General features: G+C 50.8%; 10 protein-coding genes across 10 annotated transcripts; 5 read left to right on the top strand and 5 right to left on the bottom strand.

The window, feature by feature from the left end:
* Positions 1 to 1159: 1159 nt before the first annotated feature.
* N7474_002806 (GPI anchored serine-threonine rich family protein) lies at positions 1160 to 2450 on the bottom strand (the record flags this gene model as incomplete). The annotated part of the gene is made up of 5 exons (XM_057194221.1): positions 1160 to 1274; positions 1855 to 2028; positions 2080 to 2211; positions 2270 to 2348; positions 2399 to 2450. 5 exons carry the CDS (start codon positions 2448 to 2450, stop codon positions 1160 to 1162), a joined length of 552 nt encoding a protein of 183 aa, XP_057055576.1.
* Positions 2451 to 4152: 1702 nt separating this feature from the next.
* On the bottom strand, positions 4153 to 4703 carry N7474_002805 (uncharacterized protein; the record flags this gene model as incomplete). The annotated part of the gene is made up of 3 exons (XM_057194220.1): positions 4153 to 4363; positions 4456 to 4595; positions 4653 to 4703. The coding sequence occupies 3 exons, from the start codon at positions 4701 to 4703 to the stop codon at positions 4153 to 4155; spliced, it is 402 nt and encodes a 133-aa protein (XP_057055575.1).
* A 662-nt stretch (positions 4704 to 5365) lies between these two features.
* On the top strand, positions 5366 to 7100 carry N7474_002804 (uncharacterized protein; the record flags this gene model as incomplete). The annotated part of the gene is made up of 2 exons (XM_057194219.1): positions 5366 to 5438; positions 5587 to 7100. 2 exons carry the CDS (start codon positions 5366 to 5368, stop codon positions 7098 to 7100), a joined length of 1587 nt encoding a protein of 528 aa, XP_057055574.1.
* Positions 7101 to 7444: 344 nt separating this feature from the next.
* N7474_002803 (peptide-methionine (R)-S-oxide reductase) lies at positions 7445 to 8158 on the top strand (the record flags this gene model as incomplete). Its single annotated transcript, XM_057194218.1, has 2 exons — positions 7445 to 7724; positions 7788 to 8158. The coding sequence occupies 2 exons, from the start codon at positions 7445 to 7447 to the stop codon at positions 8156 to 8158; spliced, it is 651 nt and encodes a 216-aa protein (XP_057055573.1).
* Positions 8159 to 8496: 338 nt separating this feature from the next.
* N7474_002802 (uncharacterized protein) lies at positions 8497 to 10491 on the top strand (the record flags this gene model as incomplete). Its single annotated transcript, XM_057194217.1, has 5 exons — positions 8497 to 8605; positions 8704 to 8872; positions 8931 to 8975; positions 9039 to 9138; positions 9196 to 10491. The coding sequence occupies 5 exons, from the start codon at positions 8497 to 8499 to the stop codon at positions 10489 to 10491; spliced, it is 1719 nt and encodes a 572-aa protein (XP_057055572.1).
* Positions 10492 to 11292: 801 nt separating this feature from the next.
* On the bottom strand, positions 11293 to 11973 carry N7474_002801 (GNAT family N-acetyltransferase; the record flags this gene model as incomplete). The annotated part of the gene is made up of 1 exon (XM_057194216.1): positions 11293 to 11973. The coding sequence occupies one exon, from the start codon at positions 11971 to 11973 to the stop codon at positions 11293 to 11295; it is 681 nt and encodes a 226-aa protein (XP_057055571.1).
* Positions 11974 to 12418: 445 nt separating this feature from the next.
* N7474_002800 (putative integral membrane protein) lies at positions 12419 to 13432 on the bottom strand (the record flags this gene model as incomplete). The annotated part of the gene is made up of 3 exons (XM_057194215.1): positions 12419 to 12882; positions 12968 to 13035; positions 13098 to 13432. 3 exons carry the CDS (start codon positions 13430 to 13432, stop codon positions 12419 to 12421), a joined length of 867 nt encoding a protein of 288 aa, XP_057055570.1.
* Positions 13433 to 16063: 2631 nt separating this feature from the next.
* Positions 16064 to 17500, top strand: N7474_002799 (uncharacterized protein; the record flags this gene model as incomplete). Its single annotated transcript, XM_057194214.1, has 1 exon — positions 16064 to 17500. One exon carries the CDS (start codon positions 16064 to 16066, stop codon positions 17498 to 17500), a length of 1437 nt encoding a protein of 478 aa, XP_057055569.1.
* A 242-nt stretch (positions 17501 to 17742) lies between these two features.
* Positions 17743 to 19494, bottom strand: N7474_002798 (uncharacterized protein; the record flags this gene model as incomplete). The annotated part of the gene is made up of 1 exon (XM_057194213.1): positions 17743 to 19494. The coding sequence occupies one exon, from the start codon at positions 19492 to 19494 to the stop codon at positions 17743 to 17745; it is 1752 nt and encodes a 583-aa protein (XP_057055568.1).
* Positions 19495 to 19754: 260 nt separating this feature from the next.
* N7474_002797 (uncharacterized protein) lies at positions 19755 to 20951 on the top strand (the record flags this gene model as incomplete). The annotated part of the gene is made up of 1 exon (XM_057194212.1): positions 19755 to 20951. The coding sequence occupies one exon, from the start codon at positions 19755 to 19757 to the stop codon at positions 20949 to 20951; it is 1197 nt and encodes a 398-aa protein (XP_057055567.1).
* Positions 20952 to 22247: the final 1296 nt, after the last annotated feature.

The raw sequence follows: 22247 nt of genomic DNA, 5'->3' as shown, positions 1-22247 counted from the left end.
TCTGCTTCACGCCAGACATGCAGGGAAACTGTCATTGACTTGCTAGATCGTGGGGCGACGTGGGGCTGGGGAAGCTGACCCGAGATTTGGCCACTTTCCAGGTCGACTGGACGGGACTTGTATAGATTCCAACTACCGACGCTATCCTATCGTTACTCCCTCCACGTATATGAGGAGTCCGAGCACCACTGAAAGAGAAGTGTTGAAAACCCCCCTTTGCTCCCACTCCCTACTGTGGGCATGGATACTACACCTACGGACCAAGACTAGTGAATAACTAACGCATTCCCCGGATACAATTACGGCGTACATCTCGTTCCACCCCAAAGGCTTGATGAGATGCTGAGATGTGCGGGAATAACATGATAGTGATCAAATACCAATTTTGCTTAACATAGAGTTGACAAAGGTTTATGTTGTTAGGGCCAAAATGCAGATTTAGGCAAGTGGGCACAACATTATGCTCATTGCCATCAATTTGATTACTCCTCTCGTCTCAAACCACAGCTCCATTCAGTGTCGAATACTGACTGACTCGTCCCCTCAAGTAAGATTGTGGGGCTGTGCACTAGAAACTGGGGAAATTGCGGGGATCACGAGACCGAGATGCACGTGTGGATCAACCCGGGCCTCAAGGTTAGACTGGGAATTCTTATTGAAATTATTGTCTGAACGCGTATAAAATATGGATCATGAAAGCGGTGTTCAAAGAATACAATGGCCCAGCCTATCAGTGGCGCCCACTGCAAGATGTCAAAAAATATATATATATATATATTCGATTATGGAAGAACTAGTCGGAGGCAAGTGTGCTCTCTTCAGCCACCCTAGTCTGAAATTATCCGTGCCAGTGGGTTAGTACTGGGATCTTTGTGCATTTTGTTATGGGAAAAAGACAGACTTAATCGCATGTATTATTAGGGTCTGGGGCGTATAAATAACGTCCAACATAAACCAGTAGTACTCACTCTCAATCTCCCCTTTCAAAGGTCTTTCCGCTAGCAAAGGAAAACTACGCAAGACGAAACAAACATCGCATAAATCGTTTAGCCCTGTATAACTGCTCCATGGTCAACCAACCTCTGACGTCTACAATGCCAGTGCTGCAAGACCCAGCAGCAGACCAGCCTGAGCAGGCGCCATCAGAACATTCGCAGCATTAGTAGTCGTAGTCGCCGATCCAGTGGCGGTCATAGAACCAGAGGACATGCTTATTTCGGACATACTGGATGTGGTCATGTGCATGGTATGTGTCTTGGTCGTCGTGCTCGTCACTATGTCAGACAGAAGTTAACGAGACGCTACACTATTGCGCGGGGTGAGAGGAGAGGAAATTGCAACGAGATAAAAATTGGAAGCCAAAGTCGTGGCACCGTTGACTCACCAGGAGTAGTAGTGCCAGTAAGGGTAGAACGAGAATGAGAACGGGTATGAGAATGAGTAAAATGGGTTTTTGTAGGATGGGAATGTGTGAAATGTGTTGAGTGGGTACTTTTGGTACGAAAAGTGCTTGAAAAAACAGTGCTTGTGGAAGAAGAGACAATTGAGATGGAGGAGCTCGAGGTCAAAGAAGATGAAGATGAGCATGGGGTGGTAATGGTGTGGAAAGACGCACTGGTAGACATCATAGAAGAAGAAGACGAGACAGTGGTAGAAGCAGTAGCGCTGTTGGAAGCACTAGACGAAGGAGAGGTGGCAGGGGTAGACGCACTGGTGGAACTGTGAGCAAAAGCCGAGGAGGAAGTGGGAGAGTGAGTCGACGAAGAAGCAGAAGCAAGCGTCGAAGAAGTAGCAGTCGAAGAATGAGTAACAATTTCCGAGGCTGATGAGGAGGCAGAATGAGAAAACACGGACGTCGAAGGGGCAGAGGCAGACTTTGAAGTGTGACTGGCAGTACTGGTGGCGGCGTCCTTACCAGAGCTTGAAGACACGGCCCCTGAAAACTTGGACTTGCTGACAGTGAATTGCTGTGACTGTGCTAGGATGCCGTCGTTCTCATGAGAGATAAAGTTGATTTGATATCCGCTCCTGTGGAAATGTTAACGAAGTTCTTTACTGAAAAAGGCCGGATTGGCGTACTTATCGATGCTATCCTGAGCCTTCATCGTGTAGTGACCCTTCGAGGTGTCCACATTTGAGGCAATCAATGTCTCTATATTGGGGTAGGTGTTCTGGTTGACGAGATATATCGAGAACGTTCCCGGGTCGGTGCTGGGTTTTTCAACATTAGACCTTCTGCTCCTGTTCTCGCTGATCTGTAATGGCGTACCTGACAGACTGCCATTTAATTGTCACAGGCTTGCTCAAGTCGACCTTTTCGCCCTTGAGAGGCGAAGTCACGAATAGTCCTTTGTAATTGTCAGAAGCAACCAAAATGCATCGTCATCCAAGATCATACCTGCAACGGTAGCAGCATAGGCCATAAGGGAGGACGCAATTGCGACACGCATTGTGATAAATCAAAAAGCACAAGACGTTTATAGAGAGTCTAGAGACAGAAAGTTGGGAACGTGAGGAGTAATGAAAAGGAAAGCACGTCCGCAGGCAATGGAGATGGGTTGCTTTATAGCTCTGATGGGCATTACGGCATGGAATCACGAACAACAATCCAGGGTCTTGCCCATGACCGTATTGCTTAATTGAGTGACATGCTTTATTTTTGGGCTGGGTAGGTAACTCGTGGTGCCTTGGTTCGTCCGCTCTCGTACTTCCAGCTCTGTGCGACAGAAAGAACGAACAAGGGCGCTGTCTTCTAGATGCCGGAATGAACTCTGATGGCTAATCATTGATTTGACGAGCCTTTGCACGAATATCGACTTTTGATGCTGTAGCTTGCCACCTTCAACCTCGGTCTCGACTTGAATTTATCGTTGAGCAAGTGAAGAACAGGGAGTGTGATCTTGACCGGCCGCGCGTCTGAGCTCCTGTCCGTGTTACAAATTGAGCAGATCTTGCTGCGCCATGATGCTGTGTAGTATCTGAATTCATTGGTCCAGGTACACGGCCCCTGGTATTATTTACCCAGTCCAGTTGGCGCTGGTACTTGTTTCTTGGAGACCTTTGATTGAGACAAGTTGCTAGATACACTTGAGCTTAGTATGAATCTATTAGTACATGAATAGACAATACTTGCTGAGACTGATTCGGTTTCAACCTTCGAGGTAAAGAATGCCCTTCAAAGGCATTGGATTTTTTTAAAAAAAAAAACCAAAAGTAAATTCTCCGAGATTCACAACAGAGATTTCCCAGCAAGCCCCGAATGTGAAACAGCTTATCCGAAGTACTTGGCACTCCGGAACCTCTGGATGTCTGCGCGAGTTTTTTTCGGGGACGGAGCCATGGATTCAGGTAGGACAAGACTAAGAGCAGCAGCCACCTGGATTTAGAACTTGGCGTGTAAGATGGCACAAACCGACCAATTTTCAGGACTTCCATATATTACCACTAACCTCTTTTCTTTCTGGCTATCGCTACTGTGACAAAATGGTTGCCTTGAGGTTGTCTTAGAATACCCGACTCGTTCTGTACTGCGCATTCACAGAGTCGGAAAAGCCATCATTGGGTACTTGATGCTTCGGAGGAAATCAAAATAGTTACGTCGATGCCTGCACTTCAGGTCTGATCCTTGTCGCAGAAGAAGTCACTATTCGGCCTCGATGAGAGCTTTGTGTACTCCGATATGGCAATTATGGTCGAGCTAGTTCATTCGAGAGCGGGATTGGGGTGGGCGTGTGTGTACTCTTTCCATGCGTACCTCAAATCCTGGTCTTGGTAAACAGTCCGTCTAAGCCTGGACCAGTCGTCATCGCCTAGTAGGGCCTTGAGAACGACAGAGGTGGCTAATATTGGAGAACGGCTCGATGGCCAGATCTCAAGACAGCGGAATGTCCCTAATTAATCAAACAATTCTTGACATTTTTATGTAGTGACAAAGGTTTTGTCTTCATCAATCACAACGCGTCATTGCTGACTCCGTACAATTGCCACAAAATCATCTGAGCGAACCCTTCGCCGTACTCCATTGTATCCCAATCCAAACTCAAATAAAAGCGAACAAAATAGCAAAACGAGTAAATATGTACTGACACTTCAGCTTTACTTCTCCATCACGCTGCGCCCACCGTCAGCGGTGATTCGGGCACGGATGCGGATTCATGCGTGTTTCGGACCGAGCTGGATGGCTGTGTTCTGATAAGAGCTAGTTTCTTCCCCGTCGACCATCATTTCCAACTCGCTAACCCCATCCTGGTACTCCGAGCCGTACTTGGCAGTGTCCAAAAGCGCCGGCGGACAGAAGTCCAACGCCTCGCCGGTGGGCGGAGACGTGATTTGGCGGAATAGATCTGACGTCGCCTTCGAGGTTCTTGAGTCCGACACTTCAATCGCTGCCCCGGCAATATGTGCCTGAATAGCCTTGAACCATGCAGAGGAAGATAATCGGTGAATAATGCTGACGTTGCATCGAGGAGCTTCGACGAGACGGTTGGCTCCTGGGTTGCAATTACGACGCGCGTGCCCAGGTGGCGCTGCTGGTGCACGATCGACAGCATGGTCCCCGTCAGGCCATTAGCCTCGGGAGAGGTAGCCGTGATAAACTAAATGAGGCAGGTTAGCAAAGACTTTCCTCTAGATAACTCTTACCAAGTACTCACCTTGTGAGCCTCATCCAAAGAAATGATACGACCTGCATCCTTGCGGTGCATGAGGAGGAGCGAGATGCAAATGTTGACAAGCGCACAGGCACCATCTCCACTAACAAATGGGCAGCTCAGGTCAATGATTGTCAGGGGGTTTGGTGGACGGGTTTGTTTGCCAAATAAATAATAAAAAAAGCGGCGACCTGGGGAAGGTTGTTTGCTGTCTTTGAGAAAAACTTCTATCCTATCTCTTTTTCTTTCTGCTCCATTGACTTGTTACATCTACTTTTTTCCGTGCTATAGAGCAAACTAGCGACCGTCAAATAAACAGCAAGTTCTACTGTTAGTTGCACCGGACAATCTCTGGTTTAAAGAATTGATTGAAAATTCCGGTTGATCCATGGGGAACTTCTGCAAGCTCTTCTACGTTTTTTCTTTTTTTGTTTCTTTGCATCCCCCCTTCTAACAGGCCTGGGAAACTTGGGTTGTGTCTGCCGTAATGTTTTTAATGGCACGATCTGGATATACTTCGGCGGTGATTGTTCCGGTCTCCGAGGGCGGTGACGTGTGGCATATCATCCCGCTTTTTGATTCCTCTTGGGTCTTACTTCTTGCCCACCACCAACACGCCCCCATTCACCTCTCCTTCTTTCTTGCACATTACCCTGCCGCTCTGTTCAAAGCCGATGACAGTCACCCTTTGCATGATGGAGCTCCTGTGAACCGGCATGATCAAATTCCCTGGCACAGTTCCGACTGTGCAAGTCATGCTTCAGCGATGGACGACCCTCATGACGATTTGTTGAAGGTCGGTAGTAGCTAAAGGTCCATATTCAGGAGTACCTGCTGATCGGTGACCTTGCATTTTTGTAGGAGCTGGAGAAGAGCCACTGTCCTCCCATAGATCCTGCCCTTTTCAGCGCCATCGTATCCGACTTTGACCTCGCAGTTCCTGCTCAAGTGGAACAGTTGCAGGACACCCTGAAAGCCTTGAAGGAGTCAGCTTTGGAGCAGGAGCATCTCCCTTTTGACCCCTCAGGCACTGCCAACAGCGCCGATGAAGGGACTGGGGCCGGCTCGTTGCCCGGTCTAACGGACACCACAACTTTACTCTCCCTGGAAGATCCGACCGATGAAGGTGGCAGAGCCACAAAGCCTGAAGCGGGTTCAAAACCCCACCTCGCATACACAATTGCTGCCGACGGGTCTCGATCTCTGTCTGGGGCAACCCAGCAAGACAAGGTTGAGTATTTGCACGACCTGTTCCCCACAATCACGCCGTTGACCATTCAGCAAACACTGCAAAAATGTGCGGGTGATATTGATAAGTCCATGGATGTGCTTCTGAATCTCGCGTTTTTTGACGAGAGCCAAATTGACGAGGACGGGACCAAGATCTCACTTCCCAAGGGCATTGATGGCTTCATGCAAGAAGATATTGTTGGGTCCAGTCGCAAGAAGGGCCGCAAGAAGCGCCAGACCAAGAACCATGGCAATTCTGGGTTTGAATCGTCAATGGAGTCGTTGGAGGTCGAGCCGCTGAATAAATGGCAGTCGGGGCAGAGAGACATTGAGTTCATCTGGACCCGAACGTCAGCTGTGTTGACAAAGCAATATGTTACTTCCACGTATCATGCAAATGCAATGTCGTTACCTGCCACCATTCGGGCTATTGCTATTGCAAACTCTCCAGAGAAACACTCGGATAATCAAAAAGACCTCGTAACGGACGTTCAGGTCGCAGAACTTTCCCACGACTTCCCTTCCATTCCCCCCTCCACCCTTGCTGGGCTTTGCGCCGTGACACAGAACATAATGTCGGCAACCAGTGAGTTGGCAGTCAAAATGACCAGTCAACCTCCTCCTCCGATACTCTCCGACCTCATCAAATTCACTGCGCCGCCCATCGATACCACCTCCGACCATGACCAGCCAAAACGACGCCCGAACACCCCGCAACACCTCGTCAGTTACGACGAGGCCCACGCCTCCGCCACCACCCAATTTGCGGCCGGCTCACAGGCCTACTCCCAAGCCTCCCAGGCCTATCGGCGGGGTGGTTCCACCCCCTTGCTGCGTGGTGCCGCGGCCTACTATTCAGAGGTCGGCCGGGACCAGTTCAGCAAAGCCAAAGCCAACATCGCCGCTGCTGCTGATGCCCTGGTTGCGGAGCAGTCTTCCGCTTCCTGTATTGACCTTCACGGCGTCCCTGTCCAGGACGCCGTCCGTATCACTCGTGATCGGGTGGCAGCCTGGTGGGGGTCTCTGGGCGACGCCAAGTACCAGCGCGGAGAGGCCCTCGGCGCTCGTGGTGGATTTCGCATCATCACTGGCGTTGGGCGTCATAGCCGGGATGGCACCTCGCGCCTGGGGCCCGCCGTGAGCAAGATGCTGGTGCGAGAGGGGTGGCGCGTGGAGATTGGGGAGGGCGAGCTGACGGTACTTGGGGTTGCCCGTCGCTGAACATAGTTTTTGCATTTGCTTGTTACATGTCTGAGATACCCAATACATTGAAGCGCCGCTGCCTTTGGCTGTTGTCTCAACACCAGTAGTCGACTACCGGAAACATCCACAGCTCAGCCATCTTCTTTTTCTCATATAGTCTCCATAGAATCAGCTCCCACCTGTCTGCCGCCTTCGTACAATGTGGTATTACAAAAGTCTGAAACCCTCTACCCGTTTGGACACCACTGTATAGTTCTAGATCACCGGTGATGACGTAACCCGGTCCAACCCGCATTCGATCTGCTCTGCTCTGCTGATTTACCCTGCAGAACTTCGTGTCAGCTTGGTCTCTATCTATCTCCATGCGCTCTCAACTCATAGTTCGCCCCTTTTTTTCCTTCTTCACTCCCCGCGCTCTTCCCGTCATCAAACCTCCCACCTTTGCGCCTCTGCGGCCTCTCTCAAGCTCGACATTCAAAGCCCCGCGTTCCATCTCCGGGAGTAAACTGCTCAAAGCCGCCCCAACCATCCCCTTCTTCGGCGCCTTCTTCAGCTCAAAAGCCAAAGCGGAGGAACCGTCCGAAAGCATGTCCTACCCCGACCAACGCAGTGACGACCAGTGGCGGACCGTTCTGAGCCCAGGTGAGTGCTCGAAAGAAACGTCGATGCAAATACCTCATCATAACTAACTCAAACTGTATCCAGAACAATTCCGCATCCTCCGCCAAAAGGGCACCGAACCCCCCGGCACGGGCGAGTATGATAAACACTCCCCCTCGCAGGGCGTGTACAACTGCGCCGGGTGCAACGCGCCGCTCTACAAAGCCAACCACAAGTTCAAGTCCGGCTGTGGCTGGCCAGCCTATTTTGATTCTATTCCTGGCGCAGTGACTAGACATGTCGATAATACGTTGGGCATGAAACGGACGGAGATCGTCTGCAGCAACTGTGGCGGGCATCTCGGCCATGTTTTTGAGGGGGAGGGGTATAACACGCCCACTGATGAACGGCACTGTGTGAATAGTATTAGTTTGCGGTTTACGGAGGATGAGCAGAATCCGAAGGCGAAGGCGTAAGATTGATCACGGAGTTAGAGTTGGGGAAATATATCTTTGAGCGCAGTAGATGTGGTTGAACTACGAAAATCGAATCATGATTTCATTTGAGTTGGCCCTTTTTCACCGTGAGCACAATATCTCTGTTTACCTATGGATAATATCGCCCTGAAAGTCTTCACTCTCTATACAATACTGCACCAGTGGTCTCTCTCCCTCGGCCGTATCCCGACATCGCTGCCTCAGGCCACGATAACGACCCGACCGCCACCCGATAATTGAAGTCGTGGTCCCTTATTATGATCATTGTCCCTCCCTATTCTTCCTTCGCTCCCTACTCGAGTTGCCTGCCACAGACAATGTCTCGACGCGCCAACCCGACCCAGGCTGCCCAGAACCAGCAGACCATCAAGAGTCTCCTGAAACTCGAGTCCAACAAGATCTGTGCCGATTGCAAGCGCAACAAGCGTGAGTGTCCCCCCTCCTTTGAACGAAGATTACTGCGCCCCGTTGTCTACACTTTTGCCCTGCGTTGATAATCACGGTCTGACATTTCACTGCCTTAGATCCACGATGGGCGTCTTGGAATCTGGGTATTTTCATCTGCATTCGGTGCTCGGGCATCCATCGGGGCATGGGCACGCACATCAGCCGCGTCAAGTCGGTCGACCTCGACGCATGGACCGATGAACAATTGCAGAGTGTCCTGAAATGGGGCAACTCAAGAGCTAACAAGTTCGTCATCACAATTGACTCTCGCGTTGGAATGGCCACGTGCTGACTGAAGTCACAGGTATTGGGAAGCGAAGCTGGCGCCGGGCCATGTTCCGGCGGAAGCGTAAGTGAACGAATGAAGCCGTTCCATCTTTTTTGATAGCGTGCTAACCTGGATGGTTTTTAGGAAAATCGAAAACTTCATACGCACCAAGTACGACTCCAAGCGATGGGTCATGGACGGGGGAATGCCCGATCCTTCCACTCTGGATGACGGCGACGATGTGGTGAGTGTCTGCCTTTACCGAAGCATCAAGAAAGAGCCGCGATAACTGACCTACCAGCCTCTTGCGGTTGTACAGCAACAGGCAAAGATTGAACGTTCTGCTTCGCAACGAGTTACATCCCCGAACCAGCCCGCCGTGCGCCGACAGCAGCCCTCGATCGACCTGTTCGGCGACGATCCTATCGCTCCCCCGGTGCGCCCCAGCACGACCGAACCCGCCGCTCGCGCGCAGCCGAGACAAGCACCTCCAGCACAACCGAAGCCTCAAAAACCAGGCGATTCGTTGCTTGGACTGGACTTCTTTGGAAGCACTCAGGCGGCCGCTGGCAGTCGCCCGACTAGCACTGCATCAACGCCTGCTGCCCCGAGCGGGATGTCTCGCCCTGATCTGAAGCAGTCTATTCTATCCTTGTATTCGAAGCCGCAGCCGCCTCCTCCCACCCAGCATGAGCGGAACAATTCCTTCGGCGATATGGCTTCTCCAACAGGTGCATCTGCTTCGTCGAACATGGGTGGCTTGACGGACGCTTTCAGCGGGTTGAGTTTCCCATCTTCGACCACCTCTCCGCCTCCCAGACCAGCAGAGAAGCCAGCACCTTTTGCCAATCTCTCCAACTTTGGCAACGTCAAGTCCATGCCGGCCACGCCCAAGGTTACCTCGCCTTCTGACTCTGCTGGCGGAGATCTTTTTGGCAGTCTGACCTCTCCTACCATGTCTGCCACGAAGCCACAGTCCCGAACAACCTCGATCTCTTCGAATGGACAAGACCACGGATTCGGCGGATTCGGCGGATTCGCGTCTCCTCCCGCCAAACCCAACCCTCCATCCATCCCCTTGTCAAACGATCTATTTGGTCTCTCTTCTCCCCCGCCTGCGCCTGCGGCCGTTTCTTCGCCACCCCCGCAACCCAAGGCTCCATCTCCGCAACAAGAAATGAAATCGGCATTCAACCTCTCCAGCCCCGTGATGCAGCCCTCTGCCCCTCCCATACAGACAGCTGCCACCAAGGCGCCCGCCAGCATGTTCCCAGCGAGCATCGACCCATGGGGTGGTAATGCGTGGAACACGCCTGATCCTGCACCGGAGCCTGCTCCCGCCCCCGCCGCTGCCCCGTCCGCCGCATCGATGATGAAGGTTCCCGACACATTGACCGCCAACGACATAGGATCTGGCTGGGGCGCACCGTCCAAGCAAACCCCCACCGTCACAGCAGACGAGGACTTCGGCGGCTGGACCAGTGCCGCCCCAGTCTCGTCAAACACCATGACTGCCACGAGCAACGTGTCCAGCTCAACCAAGCCGGCGGGCGGGTTTGGAGGCAATGACGATCTTTTCTCCAACGTTTGGGAGTAAAAAAAGGCGGGAACTCTCATTTCGTTTCGAATTACCTAGACTGAGTGGCGTGGAGGGTGGAAAACAGATTGCGTTATTCTGGGTTATGGGTAGTTAGTTGCATAGGTGCTAGTGGGCATTGCACATACCTGGGTGTTTTTCGTTTCGTCCTTTTGACTTCCGAGCGCGCGACAGGTCTACTTCCCTGCGTACTTCTTCTTCCTCCTTCTCTGTTCAATTGTTCCGCTCACTGCTTTGGTGGTCCTCGTCACCGTGTTTTTCTTTCTTGTGCGGTGGTCCCTAGAGGCAAAAATGGGCTGGTCCTCATCGATTCATATACAGTTTTCTTTGAATCAACCATTTCTAATAGTCTGGATCCTAACCCCGTGAGTAGACATAGCTCTCAGTCCGGGTATTAGGCAGCTCATTTACTTCTTCAGAACTCTGTAGTTGGAAGAATGCTGCTATTACCTAGATCTTTAGATACAGAGAACCATTTTGGGGCTAGCTTAGCGTGTTATTATTAAGGGTTGAAAGAGCTCGTATATGTTGACCAACATAGAACGCGATAGCAGTCGCCACTGTACTCAGGATTAAGTTACACAACATGACTCCAAGTCTCCCTGTCTCATGTCTCCATCTCATCTGTGGTATGATATAGAGTTAATCCATCAACAGGTCTCAGACGGCCGAAGGAGCCGAATGCAGCAGGCTTACGATCATCAATATTCGCAGAAAATTTACGACAATTTGGAACCATCCACGCGCCCCAAACTGAATTGGCCAGGAAGTCTAAGATCTCTATTTATTGCTCTAAAAACACTATGAGCGTGATATACGCGATATCATAATCAGCCCTTGTCTTTCTGAGTACTTTGCCGAGTTCCGCTCTTTCGGGATAAGATGCTCATCTCCATTTGCGATGAGGGCTTCAACAAGAGTCGCTCTCCCGGCGTGGATAAACCCAAGTCGCCGATACAATTCCACAGTAACATCATTTCCCGCCTTAACGATGAGCCGTACTTGAATTTCCCGAGGAGATGACCTGTATGATCGAAGATGGTCAAGGGACGCCTGGCACAGTTTGCTCCCAAGTCCACGGCCGCGATGTTCCGGAAGGGTAAACAAGCTCAGCATCTGCCATCGCTCTTCCTCTTTGTCGGACCTCTGGGGTGGCTGACCAGCTTCTGGGGGTAACTCGAAATCAGCGCTGGATGAAGGTCCTCGCAGAGTGACCTGGCTGACCCATTGGATGCCACTGGGGCATAACGGATCACGGCCCCATGGTGTGGCGGCACAGATGAAGACTTCTCGATCGGGCACAGTGAGGCGATCGACCCGTTCTGCATCGGTAAAAGCCGCTTCGATATCGTAGGTTGATGAGAAAGAGCCAGGTGAAGTCTTCAATGCTTTTAAACGCAATTCTCGATATTTTTGAGCGGAGGCGCTAATTCCATCGGTCCTCGAGACAGGAAAGAACGAGTAGGTGTAGCTGGAGGCCATGGCCTGGATTTGAACGCAGCGAATGCACTCGATCAGCGTCGCTCTCGTTGAATTATTTATCTGCGATAATTCTATGGCTCAGAGATGGTTACCTACGGCCAACTGGAAATTGGCCGACCCCGTTTACCAAAGCCCTGACCCGTCCGCGATGTATGGAGATCCAGCAGTTGTTACCGTGGATTGAACACGAGATACATAACAGAAAGAGAAAAGAAAGAGTATTTCAACAAAAGCCAAAAGCCCGCCCATAAAACCATATGACGTGACAAGGAAAAGAACATTAAGAGACAGTCGGAAAGCAAAAGAAGAATCCACCTCCGTAGTAAGCTTGCCCACCTAGAATTTTCGTAAATATTGGACATGAAATAGAAGAAAATATGTATACCAAAGAACAACCGGAGAGGAAAGCGAAAGGAACCGAATGAAGGCAAACCGAAAGCACGTATCAAAAGCTATCCGCACTCTGCTTATGTACCAAATCCCTCGTACTATCACCATCCATCTCCTTATAATGATGACCATCTGCAATTGTATTCGAAGTCGACTCTTGTGTCATAAACGTCGTAACCTTAATCCCCGCATGACCCTCTTTAGATCCACTCTCCTTCATCGAGCCGGCCCTTGAAGAGTCCGAGTGCGAAAAGTCATCCAAGTCATATCCGGATTCGCGATGGCCGCCGACGACGGAGGCTTGGATCTGGGTTGTTGTGTAGGTATTGAGGTTTGTGCTGCGGTGGGTGCGCGAGGGATGGGTGAACTTGCTGCCCTTGCTCTTGTAGGCGCCGCTGCGGTTGGAGAAGACGTGTGGGAAGAGTTTGGTGAAGAAGGCGCGCGTGCCGGGGAGGCAGGCGCAGATTATGGCCACGTTGCATTCTACCGCAGACCAGGTGGCGGCGCCGACGTTGTCGTCTGTTTGTACCGGGAGGTGTTGTTAGTTGGTTGGTCTGGAGATAATGGGGGTTGCGAGTTAACTAAGGGTTTGGAAAGGACGCACAGGTTGGATCGGTTGATTTGGAGATGACGAGGAGACTCTTCAAGCGGAGGATACTCGTGATCATGACACTGTAGGATTGATTTGTTAGTTGTGCCTGTTGGTTGTCTGATAGAGAAAGTCGAATACTGACAATCCACCGAGAGCAAAGACGCCCATAAGAGCCAGCTTCTGCTTCTTTGGCAGCTGCAAAGACTGCAGTACCGGCATGGGGTATATCAAGATCAAGAGATCGGTAAGGATGTGGACGGCAGAGTTGGAAAACCACAATGCCTCCTTGTCCAGACAAAAGCCCGGGGTATCTGGGTTCCAGAATTTCTCGACCGGGACACAATTGGCCCAGGCGCTGACAATTGTCCAAGTGCCATAGGCAGCTAGAAACGCGATCAGGATCAAACAGGCCAGGCGCATGTTTGGTGTTGTCGAGAAGACTCGTCTGTATTGTAGAAGGATAGACATCTTGGTCATGATGAGACTGGTTTGGTAAACTGGGACTGAGGCCCAGAAGCACTTGTAAGGGGATTAGTAACTCTCCATATTGTCACCTCGAGGAGCCTAAGCATACAATCATTTGCGTGATATAGATCGGGTGTGGGATGGTGTCAAAATGAGCACCCATGCCGTGGTAGGTCTCTGAATGTTTGTGAGTGACTGGATGATTTTAGAGACAAAGGAATCGGATCCGGCTCACCTCCAACGAATAACCCAAAGAACGCCCATGAGAAAGCCTGGATAGACAACAGAGTTGATTAGAATTCAATTCGTAGAACGGTCTCTCTTGGCTTCTTACGAAGGCAACAATAATCGTATAATCATCGCTTCCCATCTGCTTCACCAAAAACGCTCGGGTATAGATGCGAATTGCAAGAAATAAGGTAGCCAGCGACGTAAAGACAATGCTGACGGCAAGGGCCGAACGGCCACGAGCTGTCGATAGCTCTGCCATGGTAATATGGAAGGATCCGTTGATGCCGTCTCGGACACCGACTGAAGTGAGAGGTCAAATGGGAGAGCAAAGGAGAGACGGAATCGAAGCGAACGTGGACGTAGATGAATGGAGACGATTTCACTGCCCCATTTCGAATCTCAGATAAGAAAGTCGATCGTGGGAGATCTCGCTCGTAATTAAGTGGAATAAATTGGAATAGATCCGAAAAATTCAATAGATGGTTTGCATATAACCCCTCCAGGGAATCTTTTTCAGCCACCACCGCGCTAGAAGGGGAGGCGATTCAGCGGGGAACAAAGCTATTATTCAAACTCAAGACTTATTTAATATTCTGCGCGCTATCAATCCCCACCCGGCGCTACAGCCAAGAGAATATTAGAAGTGCCGTTTTTCCGGCCAGTCGAATTGCGGCTAGAGAAAACAGAGTTTTGACAGCCTTCCAGCCGAGGTGCAGGGATTGCAGAGGACGGAGAGTGGCCGCCTTGGACAGCCACTCAGTACGTACTAGGCAGAAATTCGGAGCCTATGAGGTGGGTGGATTCTCGATTCCATCAGGGGGTAACGAGGTGGCCCACGAGCCTAGCCCAATGCGCGTTGACGGTCCTACTGCAGGCTATGAGCCGTTGAGCAATCGAAGATGGTCGGTTGCTAATTATCCAGAGTTCGTTGCCAAGATTGGGATTGGCACCGGAACCCGTTTTTCTGTGGACCTGCCATTCGAGTTTCTGAGTAGGGGATGATCGGGGAACACGGGCTTTTCGCTGCGTGGATACTGGTATGCACGGACGTGCTGTGCCCTCATTCTGGCAACCGCACGAACCAGTCACTAGTGTCAACTTTTGAAACGAGTGTTCGAACCACGGAACCAACCCAACCAACCCACCGTTCTAAATTGTGCCAAGGTTCTGGACCCCTCGGTGTGTTAGCTGGAGCGCTTGATATGTAGGAAACAGATCCAACGAAGACTTCTTCGCAAGTAAATCCTGGGGAACGCCGCGCAGGATCAATTAGCGCAAGCGCGGGTTTCGGGCCGCCGGTACCCCTAGCCAAATTGCAGACATGAAATACAAGCGGCTGACTGAACACATCGGGGTCTGTGTACGTACAGGGTTGCTGTACTAGTAGGCCGCTAGTTAGCGAGACCCATTTTGCCGCTTGTCATGCAGCAGCCCTTTTCCCGACCCACGGCTAAAGTCGTCTGGCAGCTCGCGTGCGAAATGCCGAATCTACCACACTAGAAGATCGGCATGGACCTGGTGGCGTAAAATAGATTCAATAGCGCCAGATGGGTAGAAGTAGACGTTGTCTTGACCAGAACAATGCGATTGTTGCCTCACTGAACTGGGCCAACCTGTGGGAATCATATGTCAACAGCTGGGATAATCTGAAACAACTCGTCGGAAATTTCTCTGGCAAGATCATCAACGGAAAGTAATTGGTCCGAAGACGTATACGTCGATCAAAGCCAACGTCTCCCGTCCTCCCCGTTCTCGGAGAGGAAAAAACCCCTAGATGCCGCAGCGGGGCCCATCGCGCACGGCCCCTGCATATGTAAGTCGCTCAGGGGGAGTCCCAGTGAGTCGACGGCGGTGTTTATCGTAACTACACTTCCTTTGCCACGATGATGCGTTACCGACGTGCACTGCAAGACATGGCACGGCAACGCGTCCCCGAACTGGTTATTTCAAGTCAAGATCTTCGGTATATGGATCCACTCTGGCGGGCATGGCTCGGCGGAACACCCTTATCGAGAGTGATAGCATTGACATCAGGCTGACGTTCCTTGTGGTATATATGATGATGGATGTTGACCATTGCAGGTTGAGAACAACAGTCGAGGATGGCCGTACTTGTCTTTTCGTCGTAGATCATTGATTTGCATGTCCGTGTTTCTAGACGAACCACTGAGTTGGACGCTTGCCCTTGACATAGAAGACATGTTCTGGAAGAAAGTTGTTGCCAGCATGAGGGACAACAACAAACCTCACGTGCCGGCCACGTACTTTCCTTTTTGGCGTCTCTTGATTGCTGCCTCTCGTCTCTTTTCGCTTATCCCAAGACGCACAGATACACATCATGAAGTCCACACAGACCAACTCTTCTACTATTCATGACCTCCAGCTGCTCCATCGTCTGTGCTCTCGTCCAACATGGAAGTCGTCCGGTGCAGGCCCTTGAGGCAACCTATCATGCTGGCCAAACTGCCTGCTGAGGTTTTGTGGATGATCATATCCCCTCTTCGATCTCGCGATATCTCTGCGTGCACGCGTACCTGCTTGCAGCTTCGATGGATCCTCACGCCTTTTCTCTACCGTCACGTCGGGATGAGATGGGATAACAACGGCAAAGGCAGATGCCCTGCAAGCCATCGCCTGCTGGTAGCTCTGCTGGAGAAGCCCCATCTAGGGGCCTTGGTGCAGAATCTCCGATTCGAATGCTGGATTAGCGAGAACGAGCTGTCGAGCCCCTTCAGGTGGAAATGGAAAACTTCCCGCCCGCTGCAAAGAGTCAATATTCGAGCGCTAGCAGAAGGGCTCTTCTCTACGATCATGACCCATGACATTCGCCTGTTATTGTCTACATACCTGACGTTCAGCAAGAATATGACTAACCTTTCGCTTGATGTCATGCTCACAGACACAAAATCTTTCCGGGAGCTTTGCAAGGACATTCAGTTTCATCTTGAGCATCAGACTCCCGACTACCCCCTTCGCACGTTGCGCAGCTTCACGTGTCTTCTGACCAGGAGTCGGAAAGGCCCCCATGGATCGATCATCCGTCTCTCTCCTCGGTGTAAAGATGACCTCCATCAGATTTCGACGATGTTCTACCTTCCGCGCATCGAAATTATTCACACCGTACTTCTCAACTCGGTGCGTTTTTGCTGGCCGATACCCAGGTCTCCCCTAGCCACCAAACTTACTGTCCTACGTCTCATCCCCACTGACATGACCCCAACTGACCTGGCTATGGTACTTTCAACCACGCCTAATCTCCAGGAGCTCTGCTACTGTTTTGCAGATACCTGCTTCTACGGTCGGCCGCAGTTCCTCCGGTATGATATTGACCAACTGTGTCGAGCCCTCTCACACCTTAAACACTCCCTCAGGATCCTATGTCTCGTTGTGCATGATTTGCGGTGGAGATGCCCCATTCGTTGGAAAGGATCCTTCAAAGGCACTCTCGGCTCACTGGCGAATCATCGCAAGCTGGAATCGCTAACCATTCCGTTCATCCTCCTTTTTGGATGGGAGGCTCCGCCACCACAGACAACGCTACAGAAATTGCCCCAGTCGCTGCGTGAGCTTCATCTTCGAGATGACTGTGCTGAGTTAAGCCACTACCGGTGGGGACCCCGACTCTGCCTTGAGAGGATTGATGATTTTCTGGGCCACCATCGTCCCAACAGTCTGGAGATGGTGAGCCTGACTGTCAACAAAAGGCCGCGACCCAAGAGATACGAATGGACCCGCGCGACTAAGAGCCTGTTTGTTCAGCTGTGTATGAGGCACTCGCTGAGGACGGCCTGCAACACCGAATCCAATATTATTGCCAGTCTGTGGTGTGAGTGGGCCAAAGACGAGTAGTCCCGGTTGAAACATAGGGGTAGAAGTACGTATTCAGGAAATCAATAATCTCTTAAAACGGTTCTATGTCCGGTAGTGTTGGTTGGCGAATTGCCACTGCGGCTTCCGTCAGACCTGAGATCCGTCCGTGGAATACGCACAATCCGATGAGCTGTCAAAAATTCAATACTCTTCGATTTAAACCATAGTGAGGTTGGATTCTTCTATATCCTAATTAAGACGCTCCCAGATTTCCAAGATACTCAGTTCAGACGGCTAACAACAGCAGCGCCTCTCTCGAAATGCTTCAAGAATCTCCCCGAGATAACACGATCCTCCACCTCACCAACAGCGATAGGCCACAACACCCGAGCAGCTCCATCTTCAAAACCAATAGGACATCCGTTTTTGGGCTGGCACTCCGGAGCAGCACTCATATACCCTGGATCCACGGAGTTCATCGCAACACGGCGCGTTTTCCACGCCTTTCCTGCTTCTGTTTCCGTAATCATGTTTATAGCAGCCTTGGACATGTTCGTGTGGACATGATGTCCAGCCTTGCTTCGTGAATTGGGCATGTCTTCCAGGATTCCTTCCCGCGATGAAACGTTGACGATGTATCCCACCGGCTTTGACTCCAATGTCGAGGATGAACCGGCTGCGCCCATGAGAGGGAGTAGCTCGCGGCATAATATCAATGGAACGAAGGCGTTCACCGAATGGGCGCTGATCAAGTCCTCGTATGGGATCTCACTTAGCGATTGCACCCATGATGACCTCGAGTCGGAGTCGATGTCACTGGTGGTGCGAAGTCCTTTCTGGATAACTTGGCCTTCATCCAGACTATCTTGGCCAATTCCATTCTCAAGCAGCTGTTGTGTTTGCCCTTCCTCAATGCTCGGTATCCAAGATGCTTGCATCCCTCCCCTTAGCCGAGGCTGGTAGTCCACACTGGCACCACCCGCGAGTAGTGCTTTGGCTCCTGGTAGATCCTTGAATGCCCCTTCACGAGATATAGCTTTCATTTCTGCGTTCACGGGATCCGTCAAAGTCTGCGCGGCATTATTGATCAAAATATCGAGTGCCATTCGCGAATCAGAATTATGCCGTCCGTCCCATGCACGCAATAGCTCCTTCACAACATGTACGAGCCTGAAAGCGTCACTTGCAGCTCGAAAGTCCGCACCAACAACTCTCAAACTCGAGCTCCATTGCTCAAAATCTGGTTCCTTTGCATATCGAGTTGCTGCATCAGCAGGGTACCGAGATGAAACGATAACTCGAGCACCGCAACGAAGCATGCGTAGCGCAGTATGATAACCAAGGTTGATTCGTCCTCCGGTAATCAGAGCAGTCTTTCTTGAAAGATCCAGCTTTTCGGGCAAGGAAACCCGAGATGAAGCAATATTGAACATTCCACATGACCGACACAATGACGGATATAAGTCATGGGCCTCCGAGTCTGGGAAGCGATAACAGCAGATGTAGCACCTGGAAAATTTGGAGTATTTGTCCTTTCTGGTATCTGGCGCATGCGAGGCATGATGCTGAGCTCGCCGGCTGCTGTCCATCCCAAGTTGCGTGCGCACCGCGAGGATCACGTCAGATAAGGGGCTTGATGATTCGAGCTGCGAGATGGAATTGTGCATATGAAGGTAGTCCAGCACCTTTAGTGCTGCATGATACTCTTCACTTGTGGGTATGCTGTCATTTGATGATTTCGGTCTGTCTGCATCGTTGTCCGCCACAGTGTCCAGTTGGTTCAGATAGGCTCTGATTCCTTGAATAATGCTCTCGCATCTTGTCCACCGCAGGGCCATCGGTATCTCGCTCTGAGGAGTCAGGTGCCATGACACATCCTCTAATAAACGACACCTAGCAGTAGGCAAGTGAAGCACTAGAGTACTCGGCATCTTTTTCTCGCGACATAGTCGGTGATCCTCCCTCAAGCGTAGTGCGGTAACTTCCGGGTCATCACATCCCTCGACATGTAAATCATTTGGGGTAGACTTCATGTTTCCGCGCGTCAAAGTTTCTCGGTTCTTAAGGGGAGGTATCGGACATGCTCAAAATAGTTGCGGAATTGTCACTTACAACCCACAGGGTGGCCGCGAGCAGTTGAATTGGCCCCCAACCACCACCGCGGGCCACTAGTGACTAACGCGAATTTTGAGCCTCGCAAAATTCGTATAAAAGAGGGCGGGGCTCGACCTAAAATAACACGTTCATTCTACAAGAGACTATCCAGCATAGTCCTACCACCAACATTGCCACCATGGGCTCGCTTCCTCTCCAAGCCTTCGTTCGAGGGCTCCTTACAACACCACCAGAGCTTACGCACCAAATCATCGATGATCTTCGCGTCTGGGACATTCTCAGGCTTTTGATTCATGATAATCCTCATATAAACGGTTGCATTCTCTCACATCAAACCTGTGGCCAGGTCTTCAATCATGACCCCGAAATTCTTGCCCAAGTGCGCGACGCCGCTCGCTTCTACCACGAGTTTTGCTCAAGCTGTCAACTTCAAATGGCACCCGAGAATTCCATCCTCGCCTTGAACATCCGATCTATCAAAGCTCAGCGATACAACAAAATTCTAGACACAATACATTCACGCATTTACAACGAGATCCAGTCGGCCACCAAGATTGCGAATCTGAATCGTTATGCTACGGTGCATACTCCGGACCCTGGACTTTCTGAAGTCTGGGACTATTCAACAATTGAGGCCCTGGAAAAGCGCTGGAAGGCCACGAAAGAGGCGAGAAAGAACCTGGCACACAAGAGTATTTCTCAGCTGCATTGGGCTGCAGATATGCTACAAGCGAACCCGGGCATCTTGAAGAAGACACTGGATCCAGGCCAACAGCCACGACGGAATATTACGCATGTCGTTCAACGAATGAAGGCTAGTGCCGACAAATGTAAAAAAGTGCATCGCCTCTATTATGCAGGCTCAGAGTTCCTCCTCTATGAATTTTTCCCTATCATTCCGTTCGACTGGGCCCTGGAAGAGCTGATCGATATGCTGGTAAAGCACCAGTTGGCCACTAAGAGCCCCGGTGGAGAAGACGGAGTTCCTGAGAAGAAGCCAGAAGACGGGCTTTCGCATCCAATTGAACATCCAACATCGATCAAGCGCTCCGCCCAAATCCTGATCATCGGAATGCCCTATTTCTATTCATCTTTTCCTCAATCGCTGCCTCAGGCCAAGCATCCTCTCATAACAAATAATCAGAACCAGGTTTTCCGGACTGCGAACACGCCTTGGTCTGGAAAGCCGTTCATATTTCCAGACCTAAATCTAGAGACCCCGTGTTTTACGCCACATAATTCTGGAGTTCGCGCTGCGTTTCGCCGGGATGAGCAGTTCCGACTGTATGAGCCTCATGATGGAAGGGAAGAGGAATGGCTGGAGGCTTTTGTGAGCTTATACAGATATTTCAAGGCCTTGGAGAATGAAGCCTGACCCTGACTTGAAATGGGGTACCAAACCATTTGCTTAGCAATTTTGAGCGAATAAAATTCACTTATCCCATGCTCATCCATCCATTAAATTAGATTGTATGGTTGGATTTGTCAAGGAGTTAGACCTTAACAGGGCGGATGCGAGTAAAAGCGCAAGTCCATTCCAGGATTAGATAGAATTGGGAGCATCAAAACCAATACGCTGCAGTTCTCTGGCCTCGTGCGACAAACCATGACCGGCCAAGTCATAAGAGGTGTCAATCCTCCTTGTAGACTAGACCTAAGACGTCGACAGCTTGTGAATGCGGTAGGCATGTGCACTTGCAGATGGATAGAATGTCTGCAATCCAAGGTCCCAGGTTGACTCGGACATAGGATCAATATTTGCAGCCGTTTCTGAAACTTGTTGACTATCTCCCTTGAGAGAGCTGGGTGGATTGCCAGGGTTCTCGCACAAACGTTGATAGGAGCATTGCCGACCTCGATCACTGCACTCAGAGCATGGTTGTTCCCCATTGCAAGCTTTTCTCAAACTCGCACAGCTATCGCACGCACGTCGCTGTTTACCTCCTTGGTGTGGCTCGGGGATAGAATGTCCATTGTCTACACGAGCTTTGCACGATTTCCAATGTCTTCGCAAGACATCTCTTCATAATTGGTGAGTAATTTTGCTTTTTATCACAAGGGGATACTGGCAGACATACGCTCTGCTAAAAGAAGCTCTGCAAAACAGACAGACGTTGCTTTTTCCCGTCTTATCTGGAGGTCAGGTCAACATAACTGTGAGATAGTGTTTATAGTGAGTGGACTAACGTGTCAATTCATGGCGCTTCAAATGATCCAGTCGTCCGAACTTCGACGGGCACTTATCGCAGCTCCATTGCTTGCTGGTTCTGACACCAGAACCTTGCCGCCGAGACCGCTCCATTCGACAGCCTGGTCCTGTAAGCCCTTTTTCTTCCTTTGCTGGATGTCGATTGGTTGAGTGATTAAAAATGTTCGAATATAATTTGTTCGGTGAATTTTTGTCTCTGCGTTGTACCCAAGTAACGGGCAAAAGACACCCCGGTGTCCTTCGTACGTCGTCTAGGTGCGGGTGATGTCCGCCGGTGAAGGCCGTCGCACTGCCGAGGTGCCAAATCAACAGCGAAACATGAGTTCATCGAGCGTAAGAGATTAGCTCCAGTCAGATGAAGCCCATAGGCGTTTCCGAGTCCGTGTCCGAGTCCGTGTCCGACCGATCCGTCGGCCAAACCGATTGGCGAGCGAGAGGTGGAAGTGTCAGCTTGGGCTGTGT

The sequence above is a fragment of the Penicillium riverlandense genome, assembly GCF_028828495.1.
Source record: "Penicillium riverlandense strain IBT 135883 chromosome Unknown utg000002l_segment0_segment0, whole genome shotgun sequence".
NCBI classification, from domain to species: domain Eukaryota; kingdom Fungi; phylum Ascomycota; class Eurotiomycetes; order Eurotiales; family Aspergillaceae; genus Penicillium; species Penicillium riverlandense.
The sequence above is the reverse complement of the archived record's forward strand: the minus strand, read 5'-3'. Positions and strand labels throughout refer to the sequence as shown.